Genomic DNA, 15013 nt, shown 5'->3' with positions numbered 1-15013 from the left:
AGCACATGCTGAAGTGCACAGTGCGCAGAAGTAGCCAGCAGTCTGCAGAGTCAATAGCTAAAGACCTTCTAACTTTGTGTGGCCTTCAGATTAGCACAACAACAGTGTGCAGAGAGCTTCTTGGAATGGGTTTCCATGGCCAAGCAACTGCATCCAAGCCTTACATCACCAAGGGCAATGCAAAGCGTTGGATGCAGTGCTGTAAAGCACACCACCATTGGACTCTAGAGCAGTGGAGACGTGTTCTCTGGAGCGATGGATCATGCCTCTCTGTCTGGCAATCCGATGGATGTGTTTGGGTTTGGCGGTTTTTCAGGAGAATGGTACTTGCCTGACTGCATTGTGCCAAGTGTAGGGGAGATTATGTTGTGGGGTTGTTTTTTAGGGGTTGGGCTTGGTCCCTTAGTTCCAGTGAAGGGAACTCTTAAGGCGTCAGCATACCAAGACATTTTGTTCAATTTCATGCTCCCAACTTTGTGGGAACAGTTTGGAGATTGACCCTTCCTGTTCCAACATGATTGCGCACCAGTGCACAAAGCAATGTCCATAAAGACATGGATGAGCGAGTTTGGGGTAGAGGAACTAGACTTGCCTGTACAGAGTCTTGACCTCAACCCGATAGAACACCTTTGGGATGAATTAGAGCAGAGACTGTGAGTCAGGCCTTCTCGTCCGACATCAGTGCCTGAGCTCACAAATGTGCTTCTGGAAGAATGGTCAAACATTCCCATATACATACTCCTAAACCTTGTGGACAGCCTTCCAAGAAGAGCTGAAGCTGTTATAGCTGCAAAAGAAGGGCCAACTCAATATTAAACCCTACAGACTAAGACTGGGATGCCATTAAAGTTCATGTGCGTGTAAAAGCAGGCATCCCAATACTTTTGGCAATATAGTATGTATGTATATATATATATATATATATATATATATAGTATGTTTTGTGTGCCATCTGTTGGGTTGCATGCTCACTGTTCCCCACAGTGATATACCGGTCTCCATTTCTATGGCGGCCTGTACCACTTAATAGAGGGCATCCGTTACCCTGGGGTCTCTTTTAGAGTTTCCTTAATTGTATTATACTGCGCATGGGCTGTCCGTATGATGCACTCCCAGCGTTGGCGTTTGCGTTCCACGTACCGGTCGATGTGCTTTCCAAGCATTCCTTTCATGAAGAAAGGGGAAGCACATTGTGTCTATGGTAATATTGATGGCTATATAGTATAGTATAGTATAACAGCATTTTTCTCTGAATGATTGTCCTCAGCCTGATTCCCCCTGAGGAACCTCTAGGTATGATTTGTGGTGGAAGATGTGAGCATGTGAACAGGGTACACTATATTGTACCATTAAGGTACAGGTTACATAATCCTGTTTACAATATTTTTCCTCTTTAGTTATTTTATATATACATGTATATAGTTTTGTGTCTTCATATTTATTATTGGACATACTGTTGCTTAGTGGTGTCTAGGTCTTTCCATGCTGCTCATCTTTTTAAAGCGCTGTTAACAGGCCACTGAGCTTTTGTGATCTATACCTAGAGACCTCTTTAATGGATGGTGCCACGTTCCTCCTCCCTCTATCCTCCCCTACCATTCCTGCTCCAGCATCACTGATGAGGGGTGTAGCCTAAAACATCACTATTTAAGAAGGTGGAGGTGAGTGTGTCGCCAGCCATAGCTCTGCGGAAGGGGCCAGTTCCCCAAACGCGTCAGTGGCTCAGTCATCCATTCACCATTTGGAGTTGGATAGCGGGCACTTGTATTTCGTGCTTTGTGTGTTCTACAAGCCCAGTATCAGCCTATTGGGCTTGTGAGCATATATTTTTATCTTCCTTTACTTAATAAAGTGCTAAAGATAATCCATTAGCATTTGCACCCTCTCTGTTTGTGAGTTCAAATAATATACTGTATGTGAAAAGGTGATTATACAATGTATATGTGAATACATACCCATCCATACTCCAGATCCCAGCACCAGCAGTAGTTAAAAAAACGTACAAAAACTGCTTGTAAGAAGTCACCAGTAAGAATAGTAACATATGTGGTCATGATATCATTCACTGTAAGTCGAACAAATTCCTGAAATTAGGAAAAACAAAAATGTAAAAATTATATTTTTCTGAAAAGGTGCTGAAAGGGTAACTCTACATTCGTGGAAAAAAATATAGCAATACAAAAAAAGTTATAGTATATACAATTGCTATACACGCTATATTTTAATTTAACATTATAAAAAATACTTTTCCATTTTAACCTGCAGCAATGTAATTTTCTGTAAAATTCAATGCAAGATGGCAACCTTGAGGCATTCAGTACACTGTTGGTGTACAGACGCCTCTGAAAATTTAATTTTCTGCTTGCACGATTGGCTCACTGATCTTCCTAGAAGTCTGCAATAAGATTCAAGTCAGATTTTTTTGTTTGTTTCATAAATATTTTATTGAAAAAATAGCGTATTGTACAATATAAAAAGAACAGCACAGAATACATGAATATTAAAAGACAAGTCAAACACGAGGCATACATACAGGACTATGGTAAATCTGGGAGCATACCTACATCAAAACCTTACTGAGGAAATGATTTGCTGGAGGACACATAGGGCCTACAGAATAATAAAAATAATATATGAGAGCTTGTCCCTGTTGTATTTGTCATTTCATACGTTGAGAGCTCCTTTATAAATACGCTCCGGTTCATCAGACAAATATTTAAAATGAAAAAAGAGAAGAAGAAAAGACAAGAAAGGTCAAAAGCAGTGGAGGTAGGGAAAAGGAGGGAAGAAAAAAATGAGGAAGGGGCTCCAGAACCAAAGAACAGGAGTCGCCCACTGACTACTCCCATTCTCTTTCCCCTCAAATTTTGGGAGGGGCAAGGAAGGGATTCCACCAAGTTCTGTTACAAAAATCTGACAAACCTAAGGAACAGTACAAAGGATTTTTTACTTGTGACAGGGGCATCTACATAAAAATAATTTACAAATAAGATCTGTAATCGGCAGACGTCTTGAAATCCACCCAACAGGCCCAAGTGGGAGTAAAGCTAGACATCCTATCTTGTTTAATGTGAATCAATTCCTCCATCTCCATGTTATTGATCCTGCAGAACCATTACCGCATCGTGGGAATATTGATAGTTTGCCAATGACAAGGTATACATTGTTTAGCCATATTAACCATGCTCATTACCAGGGGGTTGTTATATTATCTCTTGGATAGGGAAGTCGTAGTGAAGTAGATATTGTGCCAGGGAAAAGTCCAATGTAAATGATGTAACTCTGGTAATAATGTTATGAACCTGAGTCCAGAATGGCTGTGATCGGGTGCATGTCCACCATATATGGAGCATGGCCTCTCCGCATCGCCAACAGATAGAAGAAACTAAGGGATAACATTTTTGTAGATAGAATCTTATACCCATTTTCCTGTACAGACACATTCTACAAATTCTTGAGGATATATGTGCAAATGGTCCCCCAATCTTCATCAGAAAAAGATATGTCCAAGTCTCTCATCCATGACTTACAAGTTGAGAATGCTGAGGATGTGTCTCAGAGAGATGTGTATAAGGTAGATATACACATGCTGTTAAGGCCATTTGTGAGGTCAAAGAGTTTCCAGAGATGTCGGTGGTCTGGTCCAGCTTGTCCCAGGACCCTGGGTGGTCAAAAAATATGAATTTGGTGATAGGACTATTGTGGAAGCTCAAATGGGGTAAATTTAGTAATTAAAGCATCCCTAGATAGGAGAGCATCCCCCTGAAAAAAGTGCATGGCTAGAACATCTTTGTGCAGCCATACCTGACAAAGGAAGGAAGCAGAAATGCTGGGTGGAAAGGAGAGATTGAAGCATAAGGGGGTCAAGGGACCGATAAAAGACATTCCTTGGATGGGAAGGAAGGTTCTATATAAAATTTGAGGAGACAGGCCAATAAGTGTGTGCTCTTTGGCCTCAGAAGGGATCTGGGTTGGGTGCAACCATGGCAAAGTTGCAATGGTAGTGAATACAAAGAGTGCTCATGCCCTGTAATAGTTGTAAAAGTCTGGCAAAACCTATGCCTCCTTTATCCTTTGTTTTTGTCGGGCAAGTATATTTAATCCTTGGGGGTCTATGACGCCAGATAAAGAGAGTGCACTCTCTCTTATATGTGGAAAAGAAAGAGGGAGGAATCAGAATCGTAATTGTTTGCATAATGTATAAAATGCAAGGAAAAAGGGATACATTTACTAGTGCTGCCCTACCAAACCACAATACATTAAGGGAGTTCCAGGTTCGCATGTCTCTACACATTTCCTCTAAAACAGCTTGATGATTTTGGCGGAAGAGCTCATAGAGGTGATGGGGTATTTGGTTGCCCAGGTATTTCATTACATCAGAGCAGTAAGAGAATTGAAAATTAGCCTGGCAGCAATCCACCTCCTCTTCCAAGAGAATGATGTTCAGAGCCTGTGATTTGCAGTAATTAATTTTAAGACTGGAGAGAAGTCTGAATTGATCCAAGTCTTGAAGTAAATGTGGCAGGGATAAGTGGGGTTCTGTCAGGAAAAGCAACATATCACCTGCAAAGGCAGCTTTTTTGTATGTAGTGCTTTGAATTTCTATCCCATGAATGTTAGGGTTTGACCGCAGTCTATTCAGGATTGGCTAAAGAGAGAGGATATATTATAGAGGAGACAAGGGGCAGCCCTGTCATGTGCCATTTTGCAAGCAAAAGGTATCTCAAAAAGGTCCATTAACACATACCCTCGCTGACGGATTAAAGGGTCTGAATACTTGCCCTACGCATATTAGGTAGAAGGCAACCCTGTCAAAAGCCTTCTCGGCTTCAAGTGTTAAGTCAGATTTCAGGCATCCTCTGCAACAGAAGTTTTAATTTTGATGAGATACTCCCTAAGGGTTAATTACCTCTAAAGGGATGCAGACAATGCAACCTTTCTCTTTAGAACACTGAGAGTGCACCAGGTGATTATAATGAACAAGACCCTCCAATTCAGAATCAGTTCACCCAGGTAAAAGTCAAACAGCTATTTTTTCACAGAAACAGGTAGGAATATGCAACAGTTTGTTAAAATTCTTGCAATGTACATTGATTACTCAGAATGGATTTTTTTTTCTCAACCAAAGTGGAGTTACATACAGGTACGGTTCAAAACCACGGGTGGCCGGTGCGCACAACAGGGACAATTCAGGACATGGGCAGTCGGTGCGCACACCATGGACAGTTCAGGACACAGGTAGTCTGTCCGCACAACAGGGACAGTTCAGGACATGGGTAGTCTGTGCGCACACCACGGGCAGTTCATGGCTTCTAGGGACACTCACGCTAGGTGACTTGCAGACGCTCGGCAGCAGGCGGCTTCCAGGGGGGTGGGCGACTTGTGGACGCTCGGCAGCAGGCAGCTTCCAGGGACCCTCACAGCAGCCGGTTCCTCCAGGGGCCTAGCGATCGGCAGCAGGGGCCCTCACAGGGGCAGGCTTCTCCAGGGGTCCAGCGACCAGCAGGCAGGGGCCCTCACAGAAGCCAGCTTCTCCAGGGACCCAGCGATCAGCAGCAGGGCCCTTACAGCGGGCAGCTTCTCCAGGGGCCCAGCGATCCAAAGGCAGGGGTCCTCACAGTGGTTGGCTTCTCCAGGGCCCAGTGACCAGCAGGCAGGGGCCCTCACAGCAGCCAGGAACAGCAGCGGAGGTAGCATGGCCGCGGGGTCTGACCTTGGAAGAGGGGCTCATGCAGAGCTGCGGAGACTCCCACCCTGAGACGTTCAGCAGAGGGAGCAAGATGATTCCAGCAGTGTGCACAGGAACATAGAGAGGGGCTGCTTCCTGTGCGAGTCTTTTAAAATCCATGTGGGACGCTGCTAGGTTGCCTCGGCAACGGCCCACCCAGCAATGTTCATGGAAGCTACAGGACATCGGAATGTGCAAGGGGTAAGGCGGAGGAGTGGAGCGATATGGCGGGGGATGGGGGAGGCACTGACATTCTGTGATATACTCACTGTGGAAGGGGTTAATCCTCTGCTTTGTGTAAAAATGCTGTTTGATCCTGACTTCTCTGATCCTCCCCTTCTTCCAGTGCTCCCCTCTTATCTCCTGATAAGACATATCATGTGGAAACCTACACATGCTCAATTAGGTGTGTATTGCTAGAGAGTTTTTTTTAATTTGGAGAGTGCATGTGATCAGCACAGGACCAATCAGCACTGCACAGACAGGGGTCAAGGGTTCTTCATCCTCCTAGAGAAAACTCCTCCTACAAGCTTTAACCAGTGCTCTGCTGAACACTGAGAGAAGTTACAAGACTGCTCTAACTGCTGATGAGAAAAGGTATTTAGCAGTTTATATTTGCTAAAATACAGTTGTGTCCAAAATTATTCAACCCCCAATGCTGTAAAGGGGTTTAGGGACTATAGTGTACATTTGGAATTGTATTCAGAATCAAATCCTACAAGGACGTTGTAACTACCCAAATGCAACTAAAATGACATCAATTGTTTATGTAATACAGTAGTAAATGGTTCTTATGTGGTTTCTTCATTGCCACAATTATTCAACCCCTTAAAGACTACCACTCTGAAGAACAGAGGTTCATACAGGTGCTTTCCATCAGGTATTGAAAACACCTGTGGATGTCACCGAGCAGCAATCAAGCATAATAAGCACCAATTAGGCAGCTTTAAAATGACTGTGATACTCAGCTCCTTCTAGACATTTACTGGTGTGGTTACAAACATGGTGAAGGCAAGAGAATGGTCCAGGAAGACAAGAGAAGAGGTGATTTCTCTTCACAGGAAGGGCAATGGCTATAAGAAGATTGCAAAGATGTTAAACATACCAAGAGACACCTTAGGAAGCATCATTCGCAAATTCAAGGCAAAGGGCACTGTTGAAACGCTACCTGGTCGTGGCAGAAAGAAGATGCTGACTTCGACTGCTGTGCGCTACCTGAAGCGTAGAGTGGAGAGAAGTCCCCGTGTGACTGCTGAGGAACTGAGAAAAGATTTGTCAGATGTGGGTACAGAAGTTTCAGCCCAGACAATAAGACGCACACTGCGTAATGAAGGCCTCCGTGCCAGAACTCCCAGGCGTACCCCCTTGCTGTCTCCAAAGAATAAGAAGAGTCGACTGCAGTATGCCAAAAGCCATGTGGACAAACCACAAAAGTTGTGGGATAGTGTTCTGTGGACTGATGAAACAAAATTAGAACTGTTTGGGCCCATGGATCAACGCTATGTTTGGAGGAGGAAGAACAAGGCCTATGATGAAAAGAACACCTTGCCTACTGTGAAGCATGGTGGAGGGTCAATCATGCTTTGGGGCTGTTTTGCTTCTGCAGGTACAGGGAAGCTTCAGCGTGTGCAAGGTACCATGAATTCTCTTCAGTACCAGGAGATATTGGATGGAAACGTGATGCAGTCCGTCACACACCTGAGGCTTGGGAGACGTTGGACCTTTCAACAGGACAATGATCCCAAGCATACCTCCAAGTCCACTAGAGCATGGTTGCAGAGGAAAGGCTGGAACATTTTGGAGTGGCCATCGCAGTCACCAGACTTAAATCCGATTGAGAACCTCTGGTGGGACTTAAAGAAAGCAGTTGCAGTGCGCAAGCCTAAGAATGTGACTGAACTGGAGGCCTTTGCCCATGAAGAATGGGCGAAGATACCCGTAGATCGCTGCAAGACACTTGTGTCAAGCTATGCTTCACGTTTAAAAGCTGTTATAACTGTAAAAGGATGCTGTACTAAGTACTAAGATTGAATGTCACTTGGGGGTTGAATAAAACTGATAATGCTGTGAGCACAGAAAAGACATTTGTGGTTATTTCATTATAACTGTTATGTTATATTTGTCTGACCTACAAGTGCCTCTTTAATGTAAATGTAAGCAAGATGACTGAATGATCAAAAGCAATGTCAAACTGGCCAAAACACTCAATTTCAGTGGGGGTTGAATAATTTTGGACACAACTGTAATTGCATTTCCATTTTCTGTGTACTGTTGGAGGCCAGATATAGTGAATGCAGGGTCCTGGGTTTAGTAACACTTTCAATTGGTTAGAGCCAAAAAGGTTTAGAACCTTTGTCAGGTTTTTACTGATATATCTATGTCCCATTGGGGAGATTTATTCCCACTGCATTCCTGACAATGATGACTGTAAAATGATGAGTTGCTCTATACTTTCTGTCCAAGGATATCTTTCATTGGGACAGGAGCCGAGGATGAGTTCCCACAACAGAGATGCAGCTATATCAAACAACACAATATAAAATACAGGCAATACAAAACAGCACGAAGGTCCTATTCCTCCAGTATACAAAAGTTGGTGTTATACTTTATGGTAATAACAAAAAAAGTGCAGTGCTGGATAGTGTGAAAAACAATTAATTCATATAAAAAACGTGCTAATTAGTGTGAAAGTCCTTCAGAAAAAAGTTCAACAAGAATCACATTCAGTGCATCAAAAAGGGAGGAAGATGACACCTCTATAATCTTTGTGAAAAACAACAAACATGCAAGAGCTCTTACCAGAGCTATTGGGCTTTTATAATAAAAATGCCAACAGCGCTTTAGGGGTTAACCCCGCTGGACTCTCTTGTTTATGGTGTAGAGATAGTCTCCTTTGCTCCGCTCCAACTCTGTGTTACCGCCATTGAATCATGCAAAAAAATAAGCACTAATAGTGTAGCATGCCCAAAACTTAAAAGTTTATTAAAAAGTAAACCAATGCACTCAAAATAGTTGAAAATTGCATAGCCATCAAGAAAGACAATACTGGAGTGTGGACGTTCCGGCCAGACTGCCGTATTGCATGGTGATGTCACGTGAAGCTCCACCCGATGCGTTTTGTTGTCAATTGCCGTCAGGGGCGTGGCTAAACATCAGTCACCATGCTCTTATATACACTGGGAGAGTACTTTCCTCTTAACATATAGAGAAAGGAAATTATAAATGAACTTCCTTATTAGATTGACTACAACCCCATCTAATGGGGAAGAAAGGTAAATACACCCATTAGTGAAAAAACTGCTATCCTCTATATTGAGAGAGAAAAAGAAATGCAATTAGACATAAACGAAATCCAATTTTCACAAAAAAGGGGAGTACAAATCCACACCCTAAAGTACCCACTATGGGGAATTTAGCCTATGAACGATAATAAAAGAGGAACATCAACCCTAATATAGAATCAAAAGATATATTATTCCAAACATCTCCAGTATACAATATATAATGATTATAGAGACAAACAATGATTTTTAAAACCACATAAAAATAATAAAATATATATAAGAATAAAAAAAAAATTATAATGAAAGGAAACCTAGCTGTTATTAATAAAATAATTAATGTCCCATTCAATATTGAGTCCAAACAGGACATATCGTAAGTCTTGAGGTAATAAATCCATCGGGTCTCCATTTGGGAAATTTCCCGTCTTTTTTGCCCATTGATAAACCGACCCAACACTGGAGGTGTTTATTAATGGGCAAAAAAAGTGTATCCTTCGTGTCTCTATTATGACATCTATAGAAATGTTTCAATACACTGTGCCCTGGAAAACCCCACGTAATGTTCCTCACATGTTCACCCAATCTCACCTGTAAAGACCTAGTGGTGCGGCCAACATACTGTTTGCTTCATTTGCACCGAAGCATGTAAACTACGTTCTTAGTAGAACGTAAATACCTGATAAACGTATTGATATTATATTCCTGTGAAGTTTGTTGTGATCGGAAACATTCAATCCTCTTTTCTTTGAAGGAATTGAGAGCGCAAATGCAACATTTGCGGCAAGGATAAAAACCTTTTAAATTTTGAAAAAAGGAAGATCTAATGGGCCCATCAACAATACTGGGAGCTATTTTACACCTAAGTGATGGAACTCCTTTAAAAATTATATTGGGTCTTTCAGGTAACAAAGGCCCCAGTATATTATCATTCTTTAATATGGACCAATGCTTTTTAATAATTTTTCTGAGAACATAATGTTGTGTAGAATAAGAAGTCACTAGAGAAGAAAAAGATGTATCTGGATCCTTATTTCTGTTAACCCCTCCTGATAGCTGATCTCTATCTTGGAGTGCTACATCTTGAATAATAACATTTAGTAAATTTTCCTCATAACCTTTTTCTCAAAATCTCAGATTTTAGATCTTGTGCTTGAGATAATCATTTGTTAATGAGCAATTCCGACTAATCTTAAGAAATTGGCTTCTAGGAAATTATCTCAGCCATGGAGCATGATGGCAACTATCCACAGGGATAAAACTATTATGATCCCTCTTCTTGAAATGTGTGGAAGTGATATTACCATCACACACCCTAATATTCAAATCTAGAAAGGTGATCTGTTGTTGACTGGCTGAAAAATCCAATCTGATCCCTCTATTATTATCATTTAGATGGGTCATAAACATTTCCAGGGAGTTTAAATACCCCTCCCATAAGAGGAGGATGTCATCGATATACCTACGCCAGAGAACCAGCTCCGGTCGATGGTTATTCAAGATGACATCCTCCTCCTATTTAGCCATAAAAAGATTGGCCATACTGAGGGCAAATTTAGCCCCCATGGCTACAACATGGTTCAGTAGGAAAAAGGCCCCACCAAACCAAAAATAATTGTGTCTCATAGCAAAATTTAATAGTTGGATAACAAATTCCCTTTGCTTCAAAGGTAAAGAACCATATCGATCTAGGTAGTACCTAACTACCTCTAGACCAAGGTCATGAAGAATGACTGTATAGAGGGAAGCCTTATCAGCTGTAGCTAGAATGTACCCATCTTTCCACTTAACCTCCCTAAATATATTCAAAACATGAGTAGTGTCCTTGAAGAAGGCATTTGAGAAACCAAACGTTGGAAAAAATCTACATATTTTCCAATCCATGATGTCAATGAGTCAATACCACTAATGATGGGACAACCTGGAGGTTTCAATGGATTTTTGTGTATCTTAAGAAGGTAATAAATAATGGGTACATGGGGGGCCAAAGGAATCAAGTAGGCTTTTTCCTTTTTATTTAAAATACTCTCATCATAACTAGCATTGATAATATTTTGTAGATCCTTTTTATATTTGAAGGTGGGATTCAATCCCAAAGGGACATATGTAATTTGGTGAGAAAGAATGTTATTTATCTCCGTCACATAGTCCGCCTTGTCTAATACAACCCCCCCCCCCCCCCACCCTTATCAGTGGGTTGGATGATGATATCATTCCTATCACACAACTGCTGGGGACCCTCATCTAAATCTTTATTCCCATCTTTTCTATGAATTTTAATAGATTCCAAATCTTTAAGAACCTGATCCTTGAAAACTAAAACACAAGGAGATGGCTTTCCTGGTGGATTAAATAAACAGGCATTAGAAAGACTGGCATGTTTATAAGCATTATCAGTCATTCTAAATTGTGGGGTTTGAAATGACATATCTCTTAACATTCAGTTTACGAATATATTTCTGAATACCCATAAAAGTTTCAAATTTATTGAGAGAACAAGTCAAAGCAAATTTCAGTCCCTTATTTAATACAGATTTATTTGCTTAAGTGAGCTTGACCTTAGATAGTTAGCAAAATACCACCATCTGTTAAACACATCTTTTTTGATATGACATGCTTCCCCCCTTTGGTTCCTCTCTTGGTTCTATTGCTCTTTTTTTGCCTAGGTTGATCATGGTAAAACCCGAGGATGTATTCCGCTGCTCCCAATCCCTATTGGGATGTTGGTAATTAGATATAGGGCTATGATGAGAATGTTGATTCCTTTCCCATCTGTTTTTGGGAGTATAAAGAGGGTGCTTAGTGATCACTCTGTGATTGACAGGGGAATCAAAACCCCCTTGTTCCAGAGGGGCATACCTATTATAGGTGAAGAAACCACCATAATGGGGTGATGCATAGGTACGTCCTTGATAATAGGGGGGCCATGCTCTTGTCTCCTACCCTCATGTTGATACTGAGAATCTACATCATACCCTCTGTACGTCTGTGGGCTGTGGTGTTTATGATTGTTTTGGTGAAAAGGTTTAAAACTTTTTTTCTTAATCCATTTGTTCTTATTTGGTTGTGTAGTGAGAGGTTGCACTATATGATGTACTTCCATCTGTTCCCCATTCTGAGAGAGGGCCCTGAGTATATACCTCATTTGCATCCTTTAGTTGCCATTTAAAGACAACATTATCTTTGTAATCCTGAAGATCTCTATTAAACTTTTCATCACTTTTTGATCTAATTCCTCTTTCCTCTAATTCCTCTTTTTCAAGATGTTTCAACACGATATCAGACTTCCTTTTATATTCCACATGTTCTTTAAATGCAGCTACGGTCTCTTTAAGAGTATTTATCTCTAAATCAACCCGTTATAACTTTTTCTCTTTTCTAGTTACTAAAATTTGGAGAAATGTAATACTCGCAAATATTGATGGTAATATTATCACTTCCACGCATTTCAAGGAGACGGATCGTAATGGTTTTATCCCTGTGGATAGCTGCCATCATGCACCATGGCTGAGAGCAGTTCCTAAAAGCCAATTTCTTAGGATTAGGTGGAACTGCTCTTTAACAAATGATTATCTCTCACAAGCACAAGATCTAAAGCTGAGGTTTTTAGAAAATTTCCTCACAAGGAAAATTCACTAAATGCTATTATTCAAGATGTAGCCTTTCAAGACAGAGATCAGCTATTGGGAGGGATTAACAGAAATAAGGATCCAGATACATCTTTTTCTTGCTCTCTAGTGTCTTCCTATTCTACACAACATTATGTTCTCAGAAAAATTATTATAAAGCATTGGTTCATATTAAAGCATGATAATATACTGGGGCCTTTGTTACCTGAATGACCGAAAATAATTTTTAAAGGATTTCCATCACTTAGAAATAAAATAGCTCCCAATGTTGTTGATCTGCCTATTAGATCTTCCTTTTTTCAAAACTTAAAAGGCTTTTTTTCCTTGCCGCAAATGTTCCATTTACACTCTCAATTCCTTCATAGGAAAGAGTATTGAATGTTTAAAATCACAACAAACTTCACAGGAATATAATATCAATAGGTTAACACCTGCTCTACTAAGAACGTAGTTTACATGCTTCAGTGTAAATGCAGTAAACAGTATGTTGGCCACACCACTAGGTCTTTGTAGGTGAGACATGTGAGGAACATTAAGTGGGGTTTTCCAGGGTACAGTGCATCAAACATTTCGATAGATGTCATAATAGAGACCCGAAGGATACACTTTTCTTGGCCATTGATAAACTGACTCAACAATGGAGGGGGAGTCATACTAGATGGGAAATTTCACAAATGGAGACCCGATCGATTTATTACCTCAAGACTTTAGTCCCGTTTGGACTTAATGTTGAATGGGACATTAATTATTTTATTAAGAACACCTAGATTTTTTATTCTTACATATATATATTGTGGGGTTAGCTCAGGTGGGGGATCTCCTTCCCTGGGACAAAGGTAGACCGCACAGCAGGCTTTCATCAAAATCTGACTGGTTGTCAGCTTTATTTAAAAGGTTTGCAGAAAATAAACAAAACATGAAAATAAACCCTTGCCATCCAGGCACTAACTAAACAAAAGGCGTTTCCTCTCTCAGAGGTGAAGGGCTTCTCCCTGTCACCAAAATAAAACAAAAGCAAACCTTTTCTTGTAGGTATAGTACACACACAGCTCTCTCAGAATACCTCTCTGAGTCCCAGGCCACGAGCAACTCCTTGCTCCAGCCCTGCCCTTTTTATATCACCTGTTGGTGGACCTCAGTGGAGCCCAAACTCTGGTCCGGAACCACCTCTGCCATTGTGACCCCAAAAACCCGGAGTGGACTCCACCTTACACCTCCCCATATGATCTCATGCGAGGTGACACATATCGTCCATCCAACACTTTGCCGTTCATACTGTCACAATATATATATATATATATATATATATATATATATATTATGTGATTTTAAAAATAATGTTTTTCCTTATATATCATTATATATTGTATACTGGAGATGTTTGTATTTATATATCTTTAGATGAGGGTCGTCCTCTTTTATTATCGTTCATAGGTTAAATTCCCCATAGTGGGTAGTTTAGGGTGTGGATTTGCACTCCCCTTTTTTGTGAAAATTGGATTTGGTGTATGTCTAATTGCATTTCTTTCTCTCTCTCTCTCTTAACATACTGTAGAGGATAGTTTTTTCATTCATGGGTGTATTTACCTTTCCTCCTCACTAGAAGGGGTTGTAGTCAATCTAATGAGGAAGTTAATTTATCATTTCCTTTCTCTATATGTTAAGAGGAAAGTCTTCTCCCATTGCACTGTATATAAGAGCGTGGTGACTGATGTTTAGCCATGCCCCTGATGATGTCAATTAATGACGAAACGTATTGGGTGGCGCTTCACATGACGTCACCACGCTATACAGCTGTCTGGCTGGAACGTCCACACATCAGCATTGCTGCAGATCCAGTATTGTCTTTCTTGGTAGGTATGCAATTTTCAACTATTGTGAGTGTATTGGTTTACTTTTTAATAAAGTTTTAAGTTTTGGGCATGCTACACTATTAGTGCTTTTTCTTTGAATGATTCATTGGCCGCAACACGAAGTTGGAGCGGAGCCAAGGAGACTATTTCTGCACCATAAACTGGAGAGTCGTGCAGGGTTAACCCCTAAAGCGCTGTTGGCATTTTTAATATAAAAACCCAATAGCTCTGGTAAGAGCTCTTGCATGTTTGTTGTTTTTTACTAAGATTATAGAGGTGTCATCTTCCTCCCTTTTTGATGCACTGAATGTGATTCTTGTTGGACTTTTTTATGATGGACTTTTACACTAATTAGCACAGTTTTTGTATATGAATGAATTGTCTTTCACACTATCCAGTGTTGCACTTTTTTTTGTTATTTATTATGTTGAGGGGATTGTATCCACTTCTTTGTCAGCTGCTTTCATGTATTATTCAATCTGAGTGCAAAGATTTATTTTGATTTTGAGGAGTTCCACTTTA

At 40.7% G+C, this 15013-nt stretch overlaps 1 protein-coding gene across 1 annotated transcript in view; it reads right to left on the bottom strand.

The window, feature by feature from the left end:
* LOC149451071 (transmembrane channel-like protein 1) overlaps window positions 1-15013 on the bottom strand; it is a 115286-nt gene that overhangs the window by 42824 nt on the left and 57449 nt on the right. The window contains exon 16 of the mRNA XM_089691035.1: window positions 1956-2084. Within this exon, the coding sequence (XP_089547161.1) occupies window positions 1956-2084 (129 nt within the window). The remainder of the gene's footprint in view (window positions 1-1955; window positions 2085-15013) is intronic.

The sequence above is a fragment of the Staurois parvus genome, unplaced genomic scaffold (genome assembly GCF_062004578.1).
Source record: "Staurois parvus isolate SC_StPar_1 unplaced genomic scaffold, SC_StPar_1.0 ptg000549l, whole genome shotgun sequence".
Classification (NCBI taxonomy): Eukaryota; Metazoa; Chordata; class Amphibia; order Anura; family Ranidae; genus Staurois; species Staurois parvus.
The sequence above is the reverse complement of the archived record's forward strand: the minus strand, read 5'-3'. Positions and strand labels throughout refer to the sequence as shown.